Source organism: Pinus tabuliformis, chromosome 6 (genome assembly GCF_031772625.1).
Source record: "Pinus tabuliformis cultivar Carrire ecotype Pingquan chromosome 6, CPIR1, whole genome shotgun sequence".
In the NCBI taxonomy this organism is placed as follows: Eukaryota; Viridiplantae; Streptophyta; class Pinopsida; order Pinales; family Pinaceae; genus Pinus; species Pinus tabuliformis.
Genome location: NC_142292.1, coordinates 1,042,621,732 through 1,042,648,138, shown reverse-complemented (window position 1 = coordinate 1,042,648,138; position 26,407 = coordinate 1,042,621,732). Strand labels below are relative to the sequence as shown.

At 43.5% G+C, this 26,407-nt stretch overlaps 1 protein-coding gene across 4 annotated transcripts in view; it reads right to left on the bottom strand.

Annotated features, from left to right (window-relative positions):
• LOC149262553 (Mannose-P-dolichol utilization defect 1 protein) overlaps positions 1 to 26,407 on the bottom strand; it is a 269,403-nt gene that overhangs the window by 225,230 nt on the left and 17,766 nt on the right. For all 4 annotated transcript variants that reach the window (XM_089424895.1, XM_089424900.1, XM_089424903.1 and 1 more), the window contains exons 2-5: positions 1,141 to 1,294; positions 883 to 955; positions 639 to 705; positions 331 to 390 (exon numbers count right to left, since the gene is read on the bottom strand). In XM_089424895.1, coding sequence (XP_089281021.1) covers positions 331 to 390; positions 639 to 705; positions 883 to 955; positions 1,141 to 1,294 — 354 coding nt within the window. The remainder of the gene's footprint in view (positions 1 to 330; positions 391 to 638; positions 706 to 882; positions 956 to 1,140; positions 1,295 to 26,407) is intronic.

Here is a 26,407-nt window from a genome sequence, read left to right as displayed (position 1 = left end):
GCCATAGATGCCAAAAGTTCCCCAAGATATCTTAACATAATTAATATTAGCTCCAGTTAATATAATCTTTCTTTTCAGACAGCTACTTTGTGTAGCCCTAAGTATGCATTTGGCAATGGCCCAATAGAATATTTTAATTCTAGTATCATGGATTAGAAAGAAAATGATCCAATTTTTTGAGTGACAGCATTCACTTCATAAACAGAAAGATTTTCACAAATCAATATAATTAGCAACTAATTATATTTTGATCATAAACACATCACTAACACTTGAAAATTTGAATATTTCTTAGCTTTTACCCCTGAATTAATATGGGTCTAGACTTACACGATAGTTTTCCCATATTTGTGGGATCCTAGCAAAGAAAAATATTCCATGCTGGGAAGCCTGGACAAAATTTGGCAAAAAGTTAGTATCAAAGTACTCTCACATGGACAGTTCATTGCAAGACAAATTTAATCATTTCATACTAAATGTAACTAACCTATAAACCTACCTATGCCACAATAGCATTCATGCTGTTTCACCAATTTTTTGCATTAAAAAAATTCAACGGTTCAAAGATATAACTCTTTGTGGTCTATGAAATACATTATTATAAAATGTACAACTATGAAAAGAAAGCTACAACTCACATATAATGCTTCAAACAGAACTGGGTCAATTTGGCCAGCAAGAATTGTTGGTGCAATGGCACAATATCTAAAACATAAGTTAACCAAACAAGATAAAATGGCATTATCAGTTAGACAATTTATATTTTCTTTGTAACGTAAAGGCATGGATATTTAAAAGAAACATTATTGAGGCATGCTTCTTAGCTCACAGATTTAGGGAAAGCATTTGGGCATTCTTAAAATGCATTGCGTCAAAGGATACATTGATGATTTGAGCAGAGGCCAAACTCGTGAACGAGGTGAATAATAATAAATGAGGACTACTAATAGAATTGCTGCAAACATAAACACCAATGGATGAGAAGTACATCACATGCTTGAAAATATACCTTCCGCGACCTACATAAAGTTGGTTAATATTTCCAATTACATTACAAATAACAGGAACTAGTATTATTATTCATAACATACAAAAGAAAAAAACATAAAACCAATCTTCACTTTGCAGGAAACCCTATACCTTGCACGAGGAGGAAAAGTAGTTCTCCATAAGCTGAAAAGGGTAGATCTTTGTGTAGACAATATGCCAAAGAAATAGTAAATCCAACAACTTCGAGTTCAAAAGATGCCACACTCAGACCTTCAATGCTCCTTTTTTTCAAAATTATATAAATCTGCCAAATAAAATGAGAATCGAATCCCACAAAAACAAACAGAGAATGAGAACCAAAAAGTCATGAATAACAATGATATTATAGCAATCATTCTTGAACCACAACATGGTTCAGCTTAATACTTTAAAAAAACTGTCTCCAAAACTGAAAAATAACATATTAATGGCATATGAATAAGCAACAAAAACCAAGAAGAATGTGTGCATCTGCAACAATGTAGCAAAGCTGGATTAAATATACTACTGTTAAAGGGTAATCATAACAAACCCTGAACTCCAACATTTCCATAGAAGGGGAAATTATCTTTAGGGGTGGCAGGTGGGGTGTGTCCTTTTTGATCCTGAAGAACAAGTAGAAATAGACTTTGCATGGGGACTGGGCACTGCCAGTAACAACAAGGCATAGGTGCTAGCAATGTATCAAGAACTATGCTTAAACTAAGTCTGAAGGGGTGATGAAAATGTCAGTGGTTGGAGACTCCTCTATCATCATCCAATTTCTTTGGCATCAATCTACTCCTCAAAACATTGGGCTTAATCGGTTGATACAAAGAACCCTGGAATTAGCCAATACCTTTGAATCTATCCCTTTTCAGGTTCTAAGTGCTTAAAATGGTGAAGCTGACCATCATGCAAATGTGGGGGTGCAATTATCTCAGGAAATAATGAGAATCAATGAGGCGGCACCTTGTTTCAAACCTCTCCCATGACATAATGCACATTACGTATATCAATTTCACAAGGATTCAAACATGTATGTCCGAAAGGATGCACAATTATGGTCATCAACCTTGCCCATGGTTCAATGCTTGAAGTTGGTGGCCCATGGGAATTTGAGGAGGGGTTGTTTCTAGAAGAAGGCCCAATGCTTAAGGTCAGTGATGCATTCGAATTTGAGGAGTGGTATCCAGAGGAAGGCTCAATGCTTAAGGTTGGCGGTGTTGAAGTTGTAACTAGAGTCGGTCTTCATAATATAAATCTATCATTGATGTATTTATTATATATTCATTTATTATATTTTTATCAAAGCTTGTTATTCATGCTTAGAGTCAAAAAGGAATTTATTATGAGTCAAAAGAAAATATATTTGAGTCATGTCCCATTTGGACATTTGTAAGAAAAAGAATTTTGAATTTTATGTTGAGTCAAAAAGTCCACAAGATGACCAAGTCGGCCCTCCTTGGACAAGTTGACCTGGACCTCCAAAGACACCTACTCGACCCTCCTGGACAGCTACATATAAAGGACAAGTTTGACTCATTTGGGAGCTTATACACACACAACAATAAGTATGTCTGAACCTAGTGAAGAAGGAGAAGAAGCCAAGTTAGGGAGAGAGAGAACCAAGACAAGAAGACAAGAAGAATCTCCCTTGTTCACCGAATATCCTGACTTTGACAGCTCGCACGTGTGGAGGACAGAATTCTATGAAAAGAGGCTGAATTTTCTTAGGTTACCAAAAGGCTGAATTCCGTCCCTCTATTGCAGGTCCGAATTTCAGAATTTTGACCAGATTTGGAGCAGACTGACCAGCGTTAACTTTGACTTTGGAGGTGACTTGGAGGAGGGTTGGATGTCATGTCCCTTCCCAAATGAATTTGTAACAGGTTTTGTCTCTCCACAATTTTGTACAAATTTTGTTAAGAAAGGGACCCAAGCAATTTCGACTTAGGAACTTAGAAGAAATGAAGGCCAGATTAATTTGCTAGTGGAAGGTGGGGGCACCCCACGTGGGAAAACGCATTGGGCAATTCGAATTGCCTTGGAGGGAAATCATATGGCTGTTGGAAGGGGCCCACATGAGGAAAAGGGAAGCCCACGAAGTCATAAGGAGGAAGATCTCCTCACTTGGGCATTCATTCACTCTTGCATATCGAAATCACTTGACTGTTTGCTCGAGCTGCTCAACCGAGTCAACTAGCTACTTAGCTACGAATCTCTCAAGCGAGAGATTCGACCTTACCTTCGGGAGACTACGAGTGCCACCCTAGGAAGGCATTTTCACAGCACCTTGAGGAGCACCAGGGAGGATCCATAGCCAGCACATTCAGCTGGAAACCAGCGGTGCGTATTTCTGGGCCAGCAGAGAAGGGAACACGCAGTTGGGGGGCAGAGCTTCATTGGGCCAGCACCTACCGGAGGAACCTAAAGAGTTGAAGGATATTAGGAGGCCAGTACTTGGGAGGAGTTTTGGTCCTTGGAGCAGGTGGGTGCAGCAACTGGGCAGTTCGAAACCCAACCTTGGAGGATAGCGCAGAGGGCCAGACTGGGCATCACGTGGGTCTTGAGAGAGAGAGGCACAGCACCGGAATCACATTTGGGAAGGAAGGAAATTCTGGTGGTTTGGGGCAGTTTTGGAGAGCTTTCCCAGCGTCATTCAGACAGGCTGAGTTTGCCAGCTTCAGTAGAGGACGGGCTCCTTGGGGGTCGAATTTCAAAAGTTTGAACTAGGCCAAACCCTTCCTGGGTTTCGGTGGGTTTGTGCTGTGGATCCGGGAGCTAAATTTTTATAATTTTCTGAGCACGGGAAGCAATGATTCCAACCTTTTTGTTCCAGCAGACAGCGCAGTTTCTGAGCAGCAGCTGGGCAGCCCTCAAATCAATGTTTGCTCACCTAGGTTTTGTCACGCTTGTCCTTGGAGACAAGCGCAGGTGCACCATTCCATTCACTGTTGTATTTGCCCTTGATGGTTTACTAAAATGGCTCAGCGGTTCTCTATTTTCCAACATTGTCATGGGTGTATGATGTTTATTTCTCAGTTCTGATTGCTGGATTGTCTGCTTGCTTTTTTTATCACTTAATTTCCTAGTTAGGAACATTACAGTGGTATCAGAGCCTAGGTCTTGGCTCAGTCGTGGGGAGTTTCTCCTATGATAGAAGGGGACCGGCAGAATATTACATAGAGGAGGCAAAGGTACCGAAGCAGAGAGAGAGAGAGTTGGAGATCACTCCATACACTGAGGATAGGGGAAAGGCAGTAGTAGCAGAGGAAGACATGGGAGAGCCCAAGAGCAAGGAAGAGATGGATTTTGATAGCCTCTTGAAGGATTTGAATGATCTAGCAAAGGGGTAGAAGGAAATGCTAGAAGAGATTAAAATGCATAACCGGGAGAGAACCACCCCTAGGGGATTCCTATTTGGGGAAACTTCAGGGGCCTCTCAACAATTCGATCACCCTTCACCTGCAGCACAACCTCCATCAGCAAGTGGGCCAACTCGAGCCACACTGCCCTCTTTCGTGCCTTTGGCACAGGTTGAACCAGCAGGGGCCGAAGACCCTTCACAGATGGGAGAACACTTCAGAGAATGGCAGTCCATGGGTGCAGACTTCAGGGAAGCACTCTCTTTCAGAGATTTCTGCAAGCTCAAGCAGAATGAGAAGAGAAAGGGTTATGGAGGACAGGGTACGCAGAGCTATGAGTTGCAAAGGACAATAGGGAGGACATACTTCCCTACATTCGATGGCACTGCAAGTGCACTGCTCTGGCATGGGTTGAGAAGATGGACACGTATTTCTAGCTTAACTGGATGACAGAGCTGGAAACCATCGAGATGGCCATGTTGCACATGGAGGGGGAAGCCCACGGCTGGTGGTTTCATGGCTTGGCCACCCTGGGGCATGCCAATGTGACTTCATATGAGGATTTCACCAGGAGGGTGGTGGAGTGCTTTGACCAGAGGGATCCGGAGGCTCATTTCAGGGAGCTAACCCAACTTCGCCAAACAGGCAACCCAGAACAGTACATCTCAGAGTTCCTGAGGGTTTCAGTGATGGTGTCGAACCTATCAGATGCTAGGAGGGTATACACCTTCATAGAGGGCTTACTCAAGCCCCTGCATGGACTGGTGAAGTCACGCAGACCCTCCACACTGCAGGAAGCAGTTATGTGTACTAGAGATTTACAGGGGGGCCATCCCCAAGACACAAGCACCCTTTCCTACACGTACCCCTTTTCCCCAAAAGGGGAATGACACTAGACCCCCACCTCAGAGAACCACCCAAGGACGGGGGCAGCTGGATGATGAGACACGGAAGGACCTCAAGAGGAGGAAGTTGTGATTTACTTGTTGGGAGCCCTGGGCACCAGGCCATCAGTGCACTGCTGGCAAAGCACATTACATTGAGGTATTTTCAGATAGTGACCAGGAGGATGAGGTGGAGTAGGAGTGTGGTATGGGAGACGGTGAGAGTCCAGCAGAGAGGGGACCACCACCACCACCTCCACAAGGGGGGGCATCCTTTGCCCCATCTGGGGGAGTCCTTGCTTCTTTATGCGGGGTCCTCAAATTTCTGACATTGAGGATTAGAGGCACGATACAAGGGCAGCGGGTATCGGTCTTAGTTGACAGTGGGGCTACCCACAAGTTCATAGATGCCCAGTTGGTTCAAAAGAGGGCCCTCACCACGACCAAGTTTGAGGGCTTTTCAGTCTTGGTACTGGGTGACCGTACCATGCAATGCACTCGGTATGTGCCCGCTTTGACAGTAGCTATGTGAAACTACTCTATGACAGACCATTTCTTTGTGGTCGATGTGCCAGACACCAACGTGGTGATGGGTGTCTAGTGGTTGTACTCCCTTGGGCGAGTTACCACTGATTGGAAGAAACTGGAGATGGAGTTCACCAGCCCGGATGGCAAATCGGTGGTCCTTAGAGGCATGCATTCATACCCACCACAGACAGTCCCAACGCATAGGATGGAGGCAGATCTGCGACATGGAGACATAGCATGGGCAGTAGAGTTGAGGGTTTCAGAGGTTGGAGGGCAGGCCCAGCCACCACCTCTAGACATACAAGCTTTGTTGGACAGGTACTCAGTGGTATTTGGAGATATCCCACCAGGGCAACCACCAGATAGGGGATTCGAGCACACCATCGAGCTAGAGCCGGGTGTGCAGGCAGTGATCACCACCCCTTATAGGCATCCTAAGGCCTATAAGGACGAGATTGAGCGGGCCATCAAGGAACTATTGGCATTGGGCCACATCAGGCCAAGTTACAGTCCCTTTGCTTCTTCAGTGTGTTGATGAAGAAGAAGGATGGAACCTTGCACATGTGCATTGACTACCGGGCCCTCAACAGGAAGACACTGAAGAACTGACACCCCATTCCCCGCATCGATGAGTTGATGGATGAGCTTAGAGGAGCCAAGTACTTCTCTAAGATAGATCTACGTTCAGGGTACCACCAGATCAGAATGAGGGATCAGGACATCCCCAAAACAATGTTTCGATGCCATTATGTGCACTTCGTGTTCTTGGTCATGCCATTTGGGTTGACCAACGCCCCGACTACCTTTCAGTCGTGTATGAACCATGTGTTCTGGAGGTAGTTGAGGAGGTTTGTATTGGTTTTCTTTGACGACATCTTGATATACAGCAGGACTTGGGAGGAGCATCTCCAGCACTTGGAGGAGGTGTTGCGTATTTTGGAGGAACAACAATTCTATGCCAAGTTGTCCAAGTGTGATTTTGGCTTGACCGAGATGCTCTACTTGGGGCATATCATTAGCGCAAATGGGGTGAAGGTCCATGAGGAGAAGATACAAGCTATCCGTGATTGGCCAGTACCCAGAGATGTGACAGCGCTGAGGGGTTTCTTGGGCATCTGCACATATTACCGGAAGTTCGTCAAGGGATTTTCGCAGTTGGTAGCTCCCCTCACGGATTTGACAAAGAGAGGGGCCTTCGCATGGACAGATGGGGCACAAACATCTTTTGACTGCCTCAAGGAGGTGATGAGTAGTTGTCCAGTTTTGGCACTTCCAGACTTCTCCCAGCCCTTCACCGTGGAGTGTGATGCATCCGGGGAGGGAGTTGGAGCAGTACTATCTCAGGATGGGCACCCCATTGCTTTCGAGAGTCGAAAGCTCTTACCCCATGAGAGGTCATATTCTATATATGACAAGGAGATGCTGGCCATTATGCATGCCTTGGCCAAGTTTCGACAGTATTTGGTGGGTAACAGGTTCAAGGTGAAGACTGATCACAACAGTCTTCGTCACTTCATGGGGCAACAGGGCCTCAACGACAGACAGCAGAGATGGGTCAGCAAGGTGCAGGCCTATGATTTCGACATAGAGTATGTGCGAGGGAAACACAACGTGGTGGCTGATGCCCTATCCGGAGACCCACAGGCCTATCACTCATGAGCATCTGCCATGATTGGAAGGCATAGTTATTGATTGAGTATTCTAAGGATAGGAGGGCATGCGAGATATTGTAGGGTACCCATGCAAATGAGCGCTACAGGGTGATGGACAAGGTCATCTACTACAAGGGGCGCATATTTCGGGTTCCCAACTCGTAGTTGAGGGAGAGAGTGCTCCAGGCAGCATATGACTCACCATTATCAGGGCACCAGGGGTTCAGGAAAACATACATGGCAGTCAGGGAGCGCTTCACATGGAAGGGCCTCAAGGGGGACGTGTTGAGGTACGTACAGGAGTGTGAGGCATGACAGAGGAACAAAGGGGAGCTGATTCATCCTGCAAGATTATTACAGCCACTCCCCATCACCGAGGGGAAATGGGAGAGTATCTCCATGGACTTCATCACGGGGCTCCCCAAAGTACAAGATTGCATTTATGTAGTGGTTGATCAGTTGACCAAGTATGCCCACTTTTTCGCCATCCCTACCAGATATTCGGCTTCACAGGTTGCAGAGTTGTTCTTTAGGGAGATCTTCCGGTTACACGGGCTTCCTAAGAACATAGTGAGTGACAGGGATAGCAAGTTCATGGGAGGCTTCTGGCAGGAGCTCTTCAAGTTGGTTGGTACCAAGCTCACCCCTAGCACGAGTTACCACCCCTAGACAGATGGCCAGACAGAGCCAGTTAATCAGTGGCTGGAGGGGTACCTGAGGAACTACGTGACTGGGCAACAAAGGGCTTGGATTTGGTGGCTACATTTGGGCAAGTATTGCTACAACACCACTCATCACATGTCCATCGATATGACTCCTTTTCGTGCCTTGTATGGTTATGATGCATTATCTTTTGCTGACGTTGTTTTTGGAGATAGTCGAGCCCCAAAGGCCAAAGATTGGATCAAAGAGAGCCAAGTTATCCTCAAGGCTCTCAAGGATAACTTAGTGACAGCGCAGAACCAGCAGAAAATGTATGCAGATAGGCACCGAACCGCGAGACATTTCAAGGATGGGGATTTGGTGTACCTCCAGTTACAGTCGTACAAGCAGTCCATATTGAAACAGAAGGGAGCCGAGAAGCTACAACCCCGTTTTTATGGACCATACAGGGTAGTCAGGCGAGTTGGGGAGGTGGCCTATGAGCTGGAGCTACCTCTAGGGAGCAGAATTCACAACATATTCCATGTCTCATGCCTTAAAAAGGTGTTGGGACAACAAGTGACAGCAGCAGTGGAGTTACCCCCACTGGATGATGAGGGCCATCTGGTTTTGGAGCCTGAGGCCATTTTGGAGAGACGGGAGAGGAAGTTGAGGAGCAGGACCATTAAGGAGTTCTTGGTGCGCTGGAAGAACCTACCGGATGAGGATGCCACCTAGGAGGGTGAGCACATTCTGGAGCACCCAGCACTGAAGTTGCTTGAGGGAAAGCAACATTTGGGAGGGGAGGACTGTCATGTCCCTTCCCAAATGAATTTGTAACAGGTTTTGTCTCTCCACAATTTTGTACAAATTTTGTTAAGAAAGGGACCCAAGCAATTACAACTTAGGAACTTAGGAGAAATGAAGGCCAGATTAATTTGCTAGCGGAAGGTGGGGGCCACCCCATGTGGGAAAATGCATTAGGCAATTCGAATTGCCTTGGAGGGAAATTGTATGGCTGTTGGAAGGGGCCCACATGAGGAAAAGGGAAGCCCACGAAGTCATAACGAGGAAGATCTCCTCACTTGGGCATTCATTCACTCTTGCATATTGAAATCACTTGACTGTTTGCTCGAGTTGCTTAGCCGAGTCAACCAGCTGCTTAGCCACGAATCTCTCAAGCGGGAGATTCAACCTTACCTTTAGGGGACTACGAGTGCCACCCTAGGAAGGCATTTTCACAGCACCTTGAGGAGACCAAGGAGGATCCATAGCCAGCACATTCAGCAGGAAACCAGCAGTGCATATTTCTGGGCCAACAGATAAGGGAACACGCAGTTGGAGGACAGAGCTTCATTGGGCCAGCACCTACCGGAGGAACTTGTAGAGTTTAAGGATATTAGGAAGCCAGCACTTGGGAGGAGTTTTGGAGCAGGTGGGTGCAGCAATTGGGCAGTTCGAAACCCAGCCTTGGAGGATAGCGCAGAGGGCCAGACTGGGCATCACGTGGGTCTTGAGGGAGAGAGCCACAGCACCAGAATCACATTTGGGAAGGAAGGAAATTCATAAGGGGTCTCATTTCGGTGATTTGGGGCAGTTTTGGAGAGCTTTCCCAGCTTCATTCACACAGGTCGAGTTTGCCAGCTTCAGCAGAGGATGGACTCCTTGGGGGTCGAATTTCATAAGTCTGAACTAGGCCAAACCCTTCCTGGGTTTTGGTGGGTTTTTGCTGAGGATTTGGGAGCTGAAGTTTTATAATTTTTTGAGCACGGGATCAGTGATTCCAGCCTTTTTTTCTAGCAGACAGCACAGTTTCTGGGCAGCGCAGATCAGTTCTAGAGCAGCAATTGGGCAGCCCTTAGATCAGCATTTGCTCACCTGAGTTTTGTCACGCTTAACCATGGAGACAAACCCAAGTGCACCATTCCATTCACTGTTGTATTTTCCCTTGATGGTTCAATAAAATGGCTCAGCGGTTCTCTATTTTCCAATGTTTTCATGAGTGTATGATGTTTATTTCTCAGTTCTGATTGCTGGATTGTTTGCTTGCTTTGTTTATCACTTAATTTCCTAGTTAGGAACATTACATTGGACTTGGTGACTTGGTGGCATTTTGGTCTTGGTCTTGGATATCTCACTTTGATTTGATTCTATAATAGGAGTGTTGGCTTTTCCCCCTGTGGGCTTTGCCTTGGCTAGCAACGTTATTTTGGTGTCCCATGTCTCTTTGTGATCTTTATATTATCCTGGAAGATTGAACATTTGTATAATTGTTTGATGAAGAAGACATAATTAGTAAGAAGAAGAAATCTAACATTCACAAGTAATTATCGAAGAGGAATCAAGCTTAATCTACACTACACTTGGCTTCTCAACATGGTATCAGAGATATGGTAAAGACAGGAGCACTATTGAAGAAGCCCTAAGGAGGGCCAAGTCTGAAACAAAACAGAGCAAAAGTCTAGTGTGGAAGAAGACCTAAGAGGCCAAGATCATAAAGGTTATTGAGATCAATGGACTACTCTTACTTGCCATGGAAAGTATCAATCTATGGAAGTTCAAGCCTCCTCATCTCTAAGGATTGAACTAATTCAAGCAGCCCAAGGAAGTTATAATTTGACACCAAGTTATCCATATCTGCAAAATACAAGAAGGAATCCATCTCTACAAAATACAAGAAGGATGAAGGTCGAAACACAAAAGGATAAGATATGGTTGTATACCCTCGCTCAAATAAGATTAGAAGGCTAAAAGTCTGAATCTCTGTAATGTTTTTCCTGAAAAATGTGAACTGTCTGAAACAATATATTTCTGAGAAATATGAACTTTATGGGCCTATATACTTCTGAGAAATGAGAAATTTCTGAGGAATGTTGATTTCTAGTAGCATCGGATATGCTCTAAGTCTCAAATTTTGCAGGGAGGCTTAGGCACATGTATTCCAAAGAACCCAGAAAGCGTTTTGGGAAATTCCACCTAGAAACAGTATTATTAAAATAATTAATTATTTTTAATGGGACCCTAAGTCTAAACTTAGGAAAATAAAATAATTAATGGGTATTAATCTAATTGTGGGTATAACTTCTATAAGAAGACGAGGATCAAGCAGAAATGATCTTAGTCATTGATTAGCTTCTAATCTGGGCCATTGAATGCCAAAAGGAGATTATTTAAGAGGCTTAACGGTCATTTGGAAGACACACAGAGAGTTGATCAGTCAGATCGAATTGTTGAAGCTAGAGGCAACGTAGTGGTTTGTGTAGATCACGTAGAGAAGGGCGGACGAAGTTTTGGCTAGAGGATCTTCTCCGGAGCCAAGAATACTCAGCAGAGAGGTAGAGAGACACACAAAGGAGGCAATGCAGAGGCCAGAGAGGGTGACACAGAGCCAGGGAGGGCTCACGCAAGCCCCACGCAGAGCAGCACAAAAGTCTGAGTTTGCTGAGGAGGTTGACGTTTATGAACCGGGAGGGCTGGAAAAGGCTTATGAGGGCAAATCGATAACCAGTTGAGCTGACGCGGGGCTTTAGAGGCTGACGCAGGACCCACGCAGGGGCAGCGCAGAAGTAGCCGGGGAACTCGTTGGTTCAGCTGCCGGATCAACCAGGACTTGTAGTATAGAGTGAGGTAATCTTACCAGTTACTTCTGCTAAGTGATTTTCTCTGTAACTGGATTGTTAGGAGGGCATCTAGAGATTGTATTCAGAAATACTTCAGCCTAATTATAAAAACCCTCAGATCTACTGCATCGGTTTTCCCACATTAGGTTTTTTCCGAGGATGTTTGTCCAAAAACAACTGTGTCGTTTGTGTTGTATCTTTCTATATTGTTCAGTTTCTTGTTTCGACATATTATTTAAATGGTGTAGGCTGCAATGTATGTATTTCGATGTTTGTAGTAGGAAACTGCAAATAACTTTCTCATGTAAATCTAACAAGTAGAAGAAATATCATCAGTGATGTAGTAGGAATTCCCCAGTTTAGGAATTTTCACATGGTATCAGAGCAGTGCAGGTGAAGCAAGAAGAACAGTGCCAGAGAACCCAACGCTAAGCAGAGAAGGAGGTCGAAAAAGCTACAAGAGGTAGAAGTTTGAATCCCCAGAGGGGTTTGTGCTGTCCTAGCCGGAGGGCTAAATTTCGAGGCAGTCTCTCTGAGTGAGTCGACAGAGAGAAGGGCTTCTAGATTGAAATTTTGTCGTGGCAGAGGAAGTAGCACTAAGCCTCAATGCGAGGAAGAGCCGATGGGACGCAGTTTTTCTGCAGGACATTTTGTTGGGCAGAAAGACGTCAGAAGAGAGAAGAGAAGCACAGTGAGGGAATTTTTCCTCAATAGATTTCCCGCCAAGAAGTTTGTTTTCTTATTGGTTGAGCAGCAACAGTAAGAAGCAAAGAGAAGCAATTCCACAGTTTTCATGGGAAAGATGGCAACCAGTGGTTTGAGAGATCAGGACAGGTTGGATGGGGCATCCAACTATGTCATATGGAAGGCAAGGATGTCATTCCTTCTAGATGAGCATTACCTCAAGACATATGTCGACAGCGTGGTGGCTGAGCTTGCAGATCTAGATCCACTGAAGAAGAACAATGCAGAAATGGCGAAGGCAAAAGGAATGATCCTCGATGGAGTGAAGGATCATGTGGTCTGTCACATCGCTAGCAAAGGGACTACTAAGGAGATGTGGGATGCATTGTCTACGCTATATCAGGGATCTTCTGAGCAGCGGAAGATGTAGTTAGAGCAGAAACTGAGATCTTTACAGATGCATAAGGGGAAGCGCATAGATCCGTTCCTCACAAAGCTACAGGAGACCCGGGGTGAGTTAGCAGTTGTGGGATCTACACCTCAAGGTTCTGAGATGGTGAGACTGGCCCTAAACTCAGTCTCAGAAGAGTGGCAAGTCTTCATCCAGAGCATCCTGGGTTGGGCAGCTTTGCCAAACTGGGATAATATGTGGGCAACTCTCAAGCAGGAAGAGTTGAGGAGAGATCTAGTCAAGTGTAAGCTTGACGGAAGCAACAGCAGTGGTAGAAGCCCAAGGAGGAGGATGAGAATGCAACCCTTGCATCGAAGGCAACAGGAGCAACGGAGGCGGAGAAGAACGTCTTGAAGATAAAATGCTTCAAGTGTGCTGAGATGGGTGACTACGCAACACAGTGTCCTCTCAGGAAGAACAACAAAGATGAGAAGCACGATCTGAAGGCTGCACCCGTGAAGATCGAGGAAGAGCAGTTCGCCATGACAACCGAGATACCTCCAGGAAGGAGGTGGGCTAATTTGGAGTTGTAGTTCGAAAGAGCTACAGATGGGCAGGATCCTTGAAGAGTCCACCTCTTGGATCAATACCTTGCTATGAGAGCCCAGATCAGTAGTAGCAGGATGGACAGAGTGTCAGATGGTGCAAAGGAGTGTTGGAGCGACAGATGCAGTGGCTAGAATGTTAAGTCTGAGCAGCATAAAGCAAAGTTGCAGCAATGCAAGGAGGCATAGTGCAGTAGCAACAGCAGCAGCGCAGAGGCTTCAGAGGGACAGCGTGGAACTAGCAGCAGTCAGATCTTCAACATCGAGATGCATCTATGCTGAACACTTGTTCAGTAATTTGGGATGTTTTTCCGTTGTTGATGCAGTAGCAGCAGCAGTTTGCAGTGCAGGAGCAGTTGGCAGTGGCAATGCCAACAGCAACACGGATGCATAAATTCAGAGGAAGTTGTAGTACGGACGCAGTTTTGACAGTGGCAGTGTCAGCAGCAATACAGATGCAGCATTTGCGCAATGGTTGGTGGACAGCATGTCAGACATCAGCAGCGCAGAGGACGATGTTATGAAGTCAGGGTGATGTTTCAATGGGAGGCATTGCTAGAGCACATTCCTCGCTAAGAGGGAGTGTTGATTTCTGGTAGCATCGGATGTGCTCTAAGGCTCAAATTTTGCAGAGAGGCTTAGGCACATGTATTCCAAAGAACCCAAAAAGCGTTTTAGGAAATTCCACAGAGAAACAGTTTTATTAAAATAATTAATTATTTTTAATGGGACCCTAAGTCTAAACTTAGGAAAATAAAATAATTAATGGGTATTAGTCTAACTGTGGGTGTAACTTCTAGAAGAAGACGAGGATCAAGCAGAAATGATCTTAGCCATTCATTAGCTTCTAATCTGGGTCGTTGAATGTCAACGAGGAGACTATTTAAAGAGGCTTGAGGGTCATTTGGAAGACACAAAGAGTTGATCAGTCAGATCGAATCGCTGAAGCTAGACGCAGCGCAGTGGTTTGTGGTGATTACACAGAGAGGGGCAGAGGGGGTTTTGGCTAGAGGATCTTCTCTGGAGCCAAGAATACTCAGTAGAGATGCATAGAGACACACAATGGATGCAACGCAGAGAGCAAAGAGGGTGACGCAGAGCCAGGAAGGCCTCACACAGGCCCCACGCAGAGCAGCACAGAGGTCTCTAACGCAGAAGTCTAAGTTTGCTGAGGAGGCTGACGTTTTTGAGTCGGGAGGGCTGGAAAAGGTTTCTAAGGGCAAATCCATTCCCAGTTGAGTTGACGCAGGGCTTTAGAGGCCGATGCAAGACCCACGCAGGGGCAGCGCAGAAGTAGTCGGGAACTCGTTGGTTCCGCTGCCGAATCAGTCGGGACTTGCAGTGTAGAGGGAGGTAATCTCACTAGTTTCTTCTGCTAAGTGATTTTCTCTGTAATTGGATTGTCGAGAGAGCAGCTAGAGATTGTATTCAGAAATACTTCAGCCTAATAATGAAAACCCTCAAATCTGTTACGCCGGTTTTCCCACATTGGGTTTTTCCGGGGACGTTTGTCCAAAAACAACGATGTCATTTGTCTTGTATCTTTCCTTTTTGTTCAGTTTCTTGTTTCGGCATATTATTTAAATGGTGTAGGTTGTAGTGTATGTATTTCAATGTTTACCATAGGAAACTGCAAATAACTTGTTCATGTAAATCTAACAAGTAGAAGAAATATCATCAGCGTTGAAGTAAGAATTCCCCGGTTTAGGAATTTTCACAAGGAACTCTTTCTCTGTGGATGTGACATTTAAGTACAGAAACAAAGCATCTATATAATATAGGGTCCAAACTATACAAGGCATCCGAAATTTTCTGAGTAAACAAGTCTAGGACTACAAATGATGAATTTGAGGCATCCGAAGCTAGTCAAGAACAAATCAAGGCAAGGATTCATCTGATACATATCTCTTGGAAAGGATGAAATCCTTTGTATATTTATGCAAAAAGAACAAAATCTCTATGGAACCAAGAGGCTGAAAACTTTGTTATCATCTCTGTGCTACAGAACCAAAAATATGTGGTATATAGTCTATGGAAAGGACCAAGACTCTATGTAAAAACTATGTGGTAAAGTGGTCGAATCACTGAGGTCTATCTATGAAATATTTCTCTATAAAAGAAGGAGATGAATTATCAATAATGCCAAGCCTGAAGATCTATACAAAATAGTGTTATATCTCCTTGTAAGAAGGATTGTAATTCTAGTCCGAAGAAATGTGAAGGTTGGGGAAATACAAGCTATACCAAACTCATTTTTGTGGAACAAGTATGTGAAATGTTCTTTTTTCCATGGCACTAGAATCTAGGTTAGGGTCTTAGAATCATTGACACTATCAATCCAAATACCACAACAAACTACTTTGCACAGCGGGACAAAATATAGCAGTAAATCTACTAGTGCACAAATATAGACAACTTTTTACAATTTTCAATAACCCAACTTCATTGTATTAACAAACTATAATACAACCATCTAAGGCTCCCGTACCAGGGATAATGGCCCTCATACATCCATTGATACAAAAATACAAGAACAAGATATACAAATCATCTAGCTAATGTAGAGCTCAATGATAGCTTCCTTGATCGTACTTTGAACACAACTATTGGACCGTCTGCTCCCAATTTGCAGTTCTTGCCCCTATCAATGGTCTTGCTCCTTCTGCGTTGTTGTTGTTGCTACTTCACTGTGCCTCCATGCACTGCTGCAACTTTTCTCTACGCTACTCAGACTTAATGTTCTAGCCATTGCATTTGTCGCTCCAACACTCCTTTGCAAAGGCTGCATTCTCATCCTCCTCCTTGAGCTTCGACCCACTGTTGTTGCTTTCATCAAGCTTACACTAGACTAGATCTCTCCTCGGCTCTTCCTGCTTGAGAGTTGCCCAAATATTATCCCAGTCTAGCAAAGCTACCCTGCCCAAGATGCTCTGGACGAAGACTTGCCACTCTTCTGAGACTGAGTTTAGGGCCAGTCTCACCATCTCGGAACCTTGAGGTGTAGATCCCACCGTTGCTAACTCCTCCTGGGTCTCCTGAAGCTTTTTGAGGAACAGATCTATGTGCTTGACTTATGCATCTGTGCAAATCTCAGTTTCTGCTCTAAGTACATCTTTCGCTGCTCGAAAGATCCCTGATATAGCGTAAACAACGCATCCCACATCTCCTTAGCAGACCCTTTGCTAGCGATGTGACAGACCACATGATCCTTCACTCCATCAAGGATCCTTCTTTTTACCTTCGCCATTTCTGCCTTGTACTTCTTCACCGGATCTAGATTTGCAAGCTCAACGACCACGCTATTGACATATGTCTTGAGGGAATGCTCATCTAGAAGGAACGAAATCCTTGCCTTCCATATGACATAGTTGGATGCCCCATCAAACCTGTCCTGATCTCTCAAACCATTGGTTGCCATCTTTGCCACGAAAACTGTGGAACTGCTTCTCTCTGTGTCTTACTATTGCTACTCAGCCAATAAGAAAACGAACTTCCTGGCGGGAAGTCTACTGAGAAAAAATTCCCTCACTGTGCTTCTCTTCTCTCTTCTAACGTCTTTCTGCCCAGTAAAACGGCCTACAGAAAAACTGCGTCCCACCAGCTCTTCCTCACGCTGAGGCTCAGTGCTGCTTCCTCTGCCACGACAAGATTTCGATTTGGAAGCCCTTCTCTCTGTCGACTCACTCAGAGACTGCCTCGAAATTCAGCCCTCCGGCTAGGACGGCACAAACCCCTATGGGGATTCGAACAACTGCCTCTTGCAACTATTTCGACCTCCTTCTCTGCTTAGCGTTGGGTTCTCTGGCACTGTTCTTCTTGCTTCACCTACACTACTCTGATACCATGTGAAAATTCCTAAACCGGGGAATTCCTACTACATCACTGATGCTATTTCTTCTACTTGTTAGATTTACATGAACAAGTTATTTGCAGTTTCCTATGGAAAACATCGAAATACATACATTGCAGCCTACACCATTTAAATAATATGTCGAAACAAGAAACTGAACAATAGAGAAAGATACAACACAAAGGACAATTGTTTTTGGACAAATATCCCCGGAAAAACCCAATGTGGGAAAACCGGTGTAGCAAATCTAAGGGTTTTTATTATTAAGCTGAAGTATTTCTGAATACAATCTCTAGATGCCCTCTCGGCAATCCAGTTACAGAGAAAGTCACTTAGCAGAAGAAACTGGTGAGATAACCTCACTCTACACTGCAAGTCCCGGCTGATCTAGCAGCTGAACCAACGAGTTCCCAGGCTAATTCTGCATGGGTCCTACGTCAGCCTCTAAAGCCCTGAGTCAGCTCAACTGGGAATCGATTTTCCCTCATAAGCCTTTTCCAGCCCTCCCGGCTCAGAAACGTCAGCCTCCTCAGCCAACTTGGACTTCTACGCTACTCTGCGTTGGGCCTGCAAGAGCCCTTCCTAGCTCTGCGTGACCCTCTCTGGCCTTTGCGCTGCCTCCTCTATGTCTCTCTGCCTCTCTGTTGAGTATTCTTGGCTCCGGAGAAGATCCTCTAGCAAAACTCCCTCTGACCCTCTCTGCGTGATCACTACAAATCATTGTGTTGCCTCTAGCTTCAGCAATTCGATCTGACTGATCAACTCTTTGTGTGTCTTCCAAATGACCCTCAAGCCTCCTTAAATAATCTTCTCATTGACATTCAACGGCCCAGATTAGAAGCTAATCAATGGCTAAGATCATTTCTGCTTGATCCTCGTCTTCTTCTAGAAGTTACACCCACAGTTAGATTAATACCCATTAATTATTTTAATTTCCTAAGTTTAGACTTAGGGACCCATTAAAAATAATTAATTATTTTAATAAAACTGTCTCCGAGTGGAATTTCCCAAAACGCTTTCTGGGTTCTTTGGAATACATGTGCCCAAGCCTCCCTGCAAAATTTGAGACTTAGAGCACATCCGATGCTACCAGAAATCAACACTCCCTCTTAGCGAGGAATGTGCTCTAGCAATGCCTCCCACTGAAGCATCACCCTGACTTCATAACATTGACTCTACATTGCTGATGTCTGACATGCTGTCCACCAACCACTGCGTTGTCGCTGCAACTGTACTGCTGCTGACACTGCCACTGTCAACACTGCGTCCGTACTACAGCTCCCTCTGAATTTTTGCATCTGTGTTGTCGTTGGCCCTGCCACTGCCAACTGCCCATGCACTGCAAACTACTCCTGCTACTGCATTGGCAACGGAAAAACATCCCAAATTACTGAACAAGTGTTCAACATGGATGCATCTCGATGCTGAAGATTTGGCTGCTGCTAGTCCTGCTGCTGAAGATCTAGCTGTTGTTGCTACTACATTGTGCCCCCTTGCACTATTGCAACTCTACACTACACTACTCAGACTTGGCATTCTAGCCACTGCATTTGTCGCTCCAACACTCCTCTACGCCATCTGACACTTTGCCCATCCTGCTACTACTGATCTGGGCTCCCGTAGCAATGTATTGATCCAAGAGGTGGACTCCTCAAGGATCCTGCTCATCTGTAGCTCTTCCGAACTACAACTCAAAATCAGCCCACCTCCCTCCTGGAGGTATCTCGGCTCCTTCCTCAAGGTATCTCGGTTGTCATGGCAAACTCCTCCTCCTAGATCTTCGCGGATGTAGCCTTCGAATCGTGCTTCTCATCTTTGTCCTTCTTCCTGAGAGGACACTGTGTTGCGTAGTGACCCATCTCACCACACCTGAAGCATTTTATCTTCGAGACGTCCTTCTTCTGCTTCTGCTACCCCTTGGATGCAAGGGTTGCATTCTCATCCTCCTCCTTGGGCTTCGACCCACTATTGTTGCTTCCGTCAAACTTACACTTGACTAGATCTCTCCTCAGCTCCTCTTGCTTAAAAGCTGCCCACATCTCATCCCAATTTGGCAAAGTCGCCCTACCCAGGATACTCTGGACAAAGACTTGCCGCTCATCTGAGACTGAATTAAGGGTCAGTTTAACCAACTCGGACCCTTGAGGCGTAGAACCCCACAGCGACTAACTCATCACTGGTCTCCTGAAGCTTGGTGAGGAACAGATCTATATGATCCTCATTCTACATCTATGCATATCTCAGTTTCTGCTCTAAGTACATCTTTCATTGCTCAGAAGATCCTTAATACAGCGTAGACAACGCATCCCACATCTCCTTAGCAGTCCCTCTACTAGCGATGTGACAGACTACATGATCCTTCACTCCATCGAGGATCATTCTCTTTGCCTTCGCCATTTCTGCTCGATACTTCTTTAGCGGATCTTGATCTGCAAGCACAGTCACCAGGTTGTCGACATAGGTCTTGAGAGAATGCTCATCTAAAAGGAATGACATTCTTGCCTTCCAGATGACATAGTTGGAGGCTCCATCCAACCTATCATGATCCCTCAAACCACTGGTTTCCATCTCTGCCACGAAAATGTCGAACTGCTCCTCTATGCTCTTACTGCTACTACTCAGCCAATAAGGAAACGGACTTCTTGGCGGGAAGTCTACTGGGGAAAAATTCCCTCACTGTGCTTCTCTTCGCTCTTATGATGTCTTTCTGCCCAGCAAAATGGCCTGCAAAAAAACTGCATCCCACCAGCTCTTCCTCACGCTGAGTCTCAGCATTGCTCCCTCTGCCACAGCAAAATCTCAATCTGGAAGCCCTTCCTCTCTGTCGACTCACTCAGAGAGAGACTGCCTTGAAAATTCAGCCCTCCGGCTTGGACTGCGCAAACCCCTCTGGGGATTTGAACTATTGCCTCCTGCAGCTATTTCGATCTCCTTCTCTGCTCAGCGCTAGGTTCTCTGGTGCTCTTCTTCTTACTTCACCTGCACTGCTCTGATACCATGTGAAAATTCCTTAAACCCGGGAATTCCTACTGCAACATTGATGATATTTCTTCTACATGTTAGATTTACATGAACAAGTTATTTGCAGTTTCCTACGGCAAACATCAAAATACATACACTGCAGCCTACACCATTTAAATAATATGCCGAAACAAGAAACTGAACAATAGAGAAAGATACACACAAATGACACAGTTGTTTTTGGACAAACATCCCCGGAAAAACCCAATGCTGGAAAACCAGTGCAGCGAATCTAAGGGGTTTTTATTATTAAGCTGAAGTATTTCTTAATACAACTACTGGAGCCTTCCCGAATATCCAGTTACAGAGAATATCACTTGGCAGAAGAAATTAGTGAGATTACTTCACTCTACACTGCAAGTCCCGGTTGATCTGGCAGCTGAACCAACGAGTTCCTCGGCTGCTTCTGCACTGCCCTTGCATGGGGCTTGTGCCAGCGTCTAAGTCCCTGCGTCACCTCTGGTGGGAATCGATTTGCCCTCTGGAGCTGATTCCAGCCCTCTCGGCTCAAAAACATCAACCTCCTCAGCAAATTCAAACTTCTGCGTAGGAGGCTCTGCGCTGCTCTGCGTGGGGCCTGCGTGAGCCCTTCCTGGCCCCGTGTCACCCTCTCTAGCCTCTACACTACCTCCTCTATGTGTCTCTCTGTCTCTCTGCTGAGTATTCTTGGCTCCAGAGAATATCCTCCAACCAAAACTCCCTTTTCCCCTCTCTACATGATCACTACAAATCACTACGTTGCGTCTAGCTTCAGCAATTCGATCAGACTGATCAACTCTCTGTGTGTCTTCCAAATGACCCTCAAGCCTCTTTAAATAATTTTCTCGTTGACATTCAATGACCCAAATTAGAAGCTAATCAATGGCTAAGATCGTGTATGATTGATCTTCGTCTTCTTCTAGAAGTTACACCCACAATTAGATTAATACCCATTAATTATTTTAATTTCCTAAGTTTAGACTTAGGGACCCATTAAAAATAATTAATTATTTTAATAAAACTGTCTCCGGGTGGAATTTCCTAAAACGCTTTCTGGGTTCTTTGGAATACATGTGCCCGCAAAATTTGAGACTTAGAGCACATCTGATGCTACCAGAAATCAACATGCATGTGTATATATTAAAAATAAATTAAAAAATACAAAAATAAATGATAGACATAAGGATGTGAACATTTAGAAAACATAACTACATCAAACACATGTTGAGACACATTTTCACCGGGAGTAGAATAAACTCTCAAGTTTGACAAGCGTAGGACTGCTTGAGGAACAGAGCTAGAATTTAAGTCCACTATCTAGCAACCTTTTCTGTAGCCAACCTATAATTTTCAAAGGAATATGTCATCATTCCGTAAGGTTGGAGCGCTAGAGGACCGTCCATTTCGAAGTTTGAAGAGAACCACAAGGATTCAACTTTTTTTTCGAAGAATATTAACACAATTTTCTTAATTGACTGCGAATTTGCAAAAGAAATCGTTAAATTCTAGTATGTGTGGTCCCTATAATAATATACACTCAGTTTGTACAATTCTGAAACACAAGGGAAGACAAAGCAACAAAGAAGGCAAAACAGAGCTATTTCATCTCCTCGGTATCACTTTGCCATTCTGGCTCTGGCACTCGACAAACAAGTCGAATATATCAGTCTCTTAACGATTCAGGGTTGTGTTAAATCCCCGACTCACCTTTACACCTTGACTTGAAAGGCGTGCAATTGACACTCGAGGCCGAGAGAAATCTCTATCGCTAGAGTTTGGGTGATGTTTCTCTTACATCCTTCGCTTGGACCGAGTGGTTAAGTCACTAATTGGAATTTGCTCGACTTCTCATTGCATTGACGATTCTACCACGGGATTTGTGGTCGAACCTATTGTCGTTGCTGCTGCTGTTTGCAGCTTGACCAATATAAAGTGTTGCGTTCATTGGCATTGCAAGAGATATAGTGTCTCATTTTTTCTGTTGTGTGGACAGATTTAGCACTTTGGCCGTCACTAGAGAGCCGATGGAAAGAACGCAGTAGGAGGATAATATTTGTTAGCTTTTGGGCCCCTTCCTCTTATTATTATTTAAGCACCATCTTTGTCCACACGCTTTGAGCAAGAAATGTTTTCTAGTATTTGTAGAAACTTAATGCAGAGTATATGTGAAGCAATTATGAAAGAAAATTTGTGCATGGGATTCATTAAAGATCTCTTAACGTTTTTATTGTGGGCGCATCGAAACTGCCTTTACTTGATAAATATGTTCTCTTTTATTCAGGAAGGAGTATCATTTTTCTTCAGTCATAGGAGGCAAAAATCTCAAATTGATTTCCTGGTGCATAACCTTCATCAACTTCAAGAAATTTTGGCATTCTTTTGATGAGTACTCTCTTGTTGTCAATAGTAATAGTTATTGCAAAACTCAGTGTCCAAGGACCTTGAGTCAAAGCTTTTGGTCTTCTTGGCTGCCCAGTAACTGCCAAAGTTGCATGACCAGTGACATTGATGTGTGGTTGAATACAAATATGAATCCTAGAGCTAGATATGCCATTCTTCATGAGCTCACAAACGTAGGAATTGTCTTATTTATTATATTTTGGGAATCCAAAAGTACTTGATTCAGTCATTTTCCTAGCTAGTATAGTAGGGATTATTATTTGCCTCAAGGTCAAAGTCATGAATTTCTAGTTGAAGTTTACACCTTTCATTTTTTGAGATTGAATTGTTGAGAAAATTGTAGAAAATTCACAAAATTTTGATCTACTAATATAAACAATCTGAAAACAAGTTTCTTTTCATATAGACACAGAATTTCTCTACCAAATTTGCAGCGGAATAGGAATAGAAATAAATCACAGTCACATAGTAGGAAAACACAATATTTTTCTAGGGAACCCAACTGGGAAAACCTCTACTTGCTTAAGAATTTTATTGAAGAAATTTGAGTAATAGATCTCTTACAAATACAATTTGTTTCAATAGAGAATATAATTTGATTCCCTCTACTTGTGCTAAGCTGAAACTATCTGCAAGACCCCTGATCTGCTTGCCTTCTTCAATACTCGCACAAGTTCCTCTTGTACGTCCTTTCTCTCACATGCTCCACACATAAACATGTGCAACCTTCTCACAAACCCGTGAGCTCTATTGTCTTGTCTCACCAACTCGTGCTCACAAGACAATGAATCAATTGTGCCTGTGTTCCTCCTTTTAAAGGCAATTCGAATGGCTAACATCAGCAAGTTGTTATTTTTGGAAATTCGAATTAGTGATTGAGCTAAGTGAGTCTAACTAACTCATGTAACTCGAACTGCCCAAATTTAGACTTGGAACTCACGCATGTTGGCTTCCACGGTTAACTCGCGCTAGAAAACTCTAAATTGAGCCTTCCACTTCAGCCTATGAGTTAACTACCTCATAACTCGTCCTAACATTTAGGAATGCATCCTAAATTATAGGAATTTGTGCTCACTTATAGGGAACTCAAATATGCTAAGGAGAAACTTGTTGAGGCTCCTTGAATTAAGGCACAAATCAAGGAACCCTTTCTCGCTATTATTTTCAACAAAAATGGCCAGAGTTAATGGATTGTTAGAGTTACTTAACACTCTAATCCTGTCTATTGTTGACAATACAGTCAAAATCAAAAAAGCCACTCTTGTTGATATTTGAAACTATTTACAAGATTTACAAGACAAAATCAAGTTTCTCTAGCTTGAGTCACAGCTCCAACGAGATGAACTATAGTAGAAGAACCAACATTCTAAACTGGTTTTTGTTCAAAACAACTCTCTTTTTGAGTTTGAGAAAGACTCTCATGAGCAGCCAGCACATGATCAAATTGATGATTACAATTTACGAGCAGATTTACACGAAGATGAAGAAGTTCAACTTGCACTTCCCAAGCCGATCATCAGACCTTAGGAATAACTTATCAAGAACAAGAACAGAATTGGTCTTGGATATGACAAGGATGTGTCCTTTCACATTCCAAACTACTCTAAACCAATCCAGTTTCAGAGTGCTAGCTTCCTTCAGGATAGTTCATCTTCACTTGCTCGACATCTTGCTCTTCCTCCACAACCACTTCAAATTGCTAAATGCCAACATTGTGATCAAGTTGGCCATGTGAAAGATTAGTGTTTTGATCTTCACCATTGTAAGCATTGTGGAAAACACACTCATCATTCAGATAGATGCTCTAGACATAAGACTCCTACAAGAGAAAAGATTCACCTTGGATGGATCGCTTCTTAGCAATGGTCTTCAACTGCCAAGAAGATATATCGGTCATACCTCAGAGTATTGACACATCTTGCAATGGAGATATCTTCATCTTCTCGCCTTGTATCGGACAAGGGGGTAATTGATGATCAGTTACCATATTCGAAGTCAAATCAAGCAAACTTGAGCCATACCCTGAACCAAAGCCAGCCGCTAGAGCCTAGTGTCAAAGTTAGCCATAGCAAGATTCAGAGTTGTAGCCAGAGACAGAGTCATGCTCCATGAGCATATTTTGGTTGGTGACCTACCTTAAACCACCGCTGGCTGAAGACTTTGGTTTCTGCTACATCAGTTTGTGGTCATCTTTAAACCATCATCAAGGAGCACTTCCACTTCGCAAAAGACTTTAGCTTCTAGTTAGATTCAAATTGTTCCAAGAACTGCTTCGAGCCTAGTTCCGGAGTTGGTGGTCAGCCTTAAACCACCACCTGTAGAAACTTCGGGTTCTTCTACCTCATTTGTTTGTGGTCTTCCTTAAACCACCTTTTCAGAGAGCACATCTAGCCATTGGCTACCATGGACTTTCATATTTCAGCTCTCTTCTTGGACTCATATACTCCCCTTTGGATCAAGGTAGGGAATGTTGGACACCTTATCCATTAGGGTTGGTGTGGAGTGTTGCACCAATTTTTTCAACATTCCAAGGAAACAGGATCCAAAAGCTTGAAGGAATTTTTTCAAAGTTCAAAATCATTAGCCAGTGGTTTTTATGTCAATGTAAACCCATTATGCAAGTTTGTAATGTAAATGATGCTAGTAAGACCGTGTATTTATGTAACAACCTAGGTAAGCCTATTATTTTGGCGACAAATTTCATCCTAGGAGGTTTTTTGTCTCACTGATTATCTGTGTTTCTAAACACAGATGATCGACAGAGGTTTTCTCTCCAACCTCACCCCAAAGCTAGGGTGGAATTTATCATCAAGGTCTTAGGTGAGTCCTGGTGTTTTATTACAGATCACTTGGTCTGCTAGATCATATTGTGTTGCAGAATTGGGTAAGTATTATGAGGGTCTATAACGAACAGGGATTCCCCCTTTGAGGGTTGAATTTGTAAAATCTTATGTAAAATATATTTTAGTGCATGATCCCTCATACTTAGACACCATGGCTCAAATATTTGAGGGTAGAAAAAATAATTAATCCCCTCAAGTGCCAATTAATTAATCTTTCTAGCAAAAATAAAATTGAATCCTAAGCCAGAAAATTAATTAATTAGAGTCAAAAATTAAAATGTTAGAGAAATTAAATTCTCTAAGTGGAGAATTTCGTGGGTCTAACAAAAGATAATTTTTTGAAGTCCCCCACCAAGGGAATATTGGAAATATCAAGAATATTTAGACACTTGGACCTTGGTGGTTAAGTCAAAGTCAAATTTTTGAGGAAATTAGCTCAAAATAATTATTTTTGAGCTAATAAAAAATGATTTTAAAAATAAATTCGAAAATTCCTCAAAAATAAATATTTTCAACGGCAGATATTAAAAGTTGATCAATGATCGAGATTATTTTGACGGGGATCAAGCCAACTAGCCATTATTTTCCACTTGGAGGAATTTCTCTATAAATAGAAGACTTTTTGCTTCTATTTTCATCTTATGATGATCTGAGCTCTGGTGTAATTTTGTAAACGCAGGTGTGAAGCCATTGTTCTGCTAGGAACGTTTAAATATCATAATAAAAGACTTTGGGGTACATTTTGTGGTCTCTTTGTTTCATTGATTTGTGTGGTGTGTGGGCATGTGCTTTAATATTATCTGAATCATTATTTCATTTGTAGATGATAGGAACATTCTATTGGTAAGTTTTAAGCTTATCATAGGTGATCCGATTCATTGCATGTTCTAACGATTTTTCTTGAGAAAATATATAGAGTTTGCAAGTTCCCC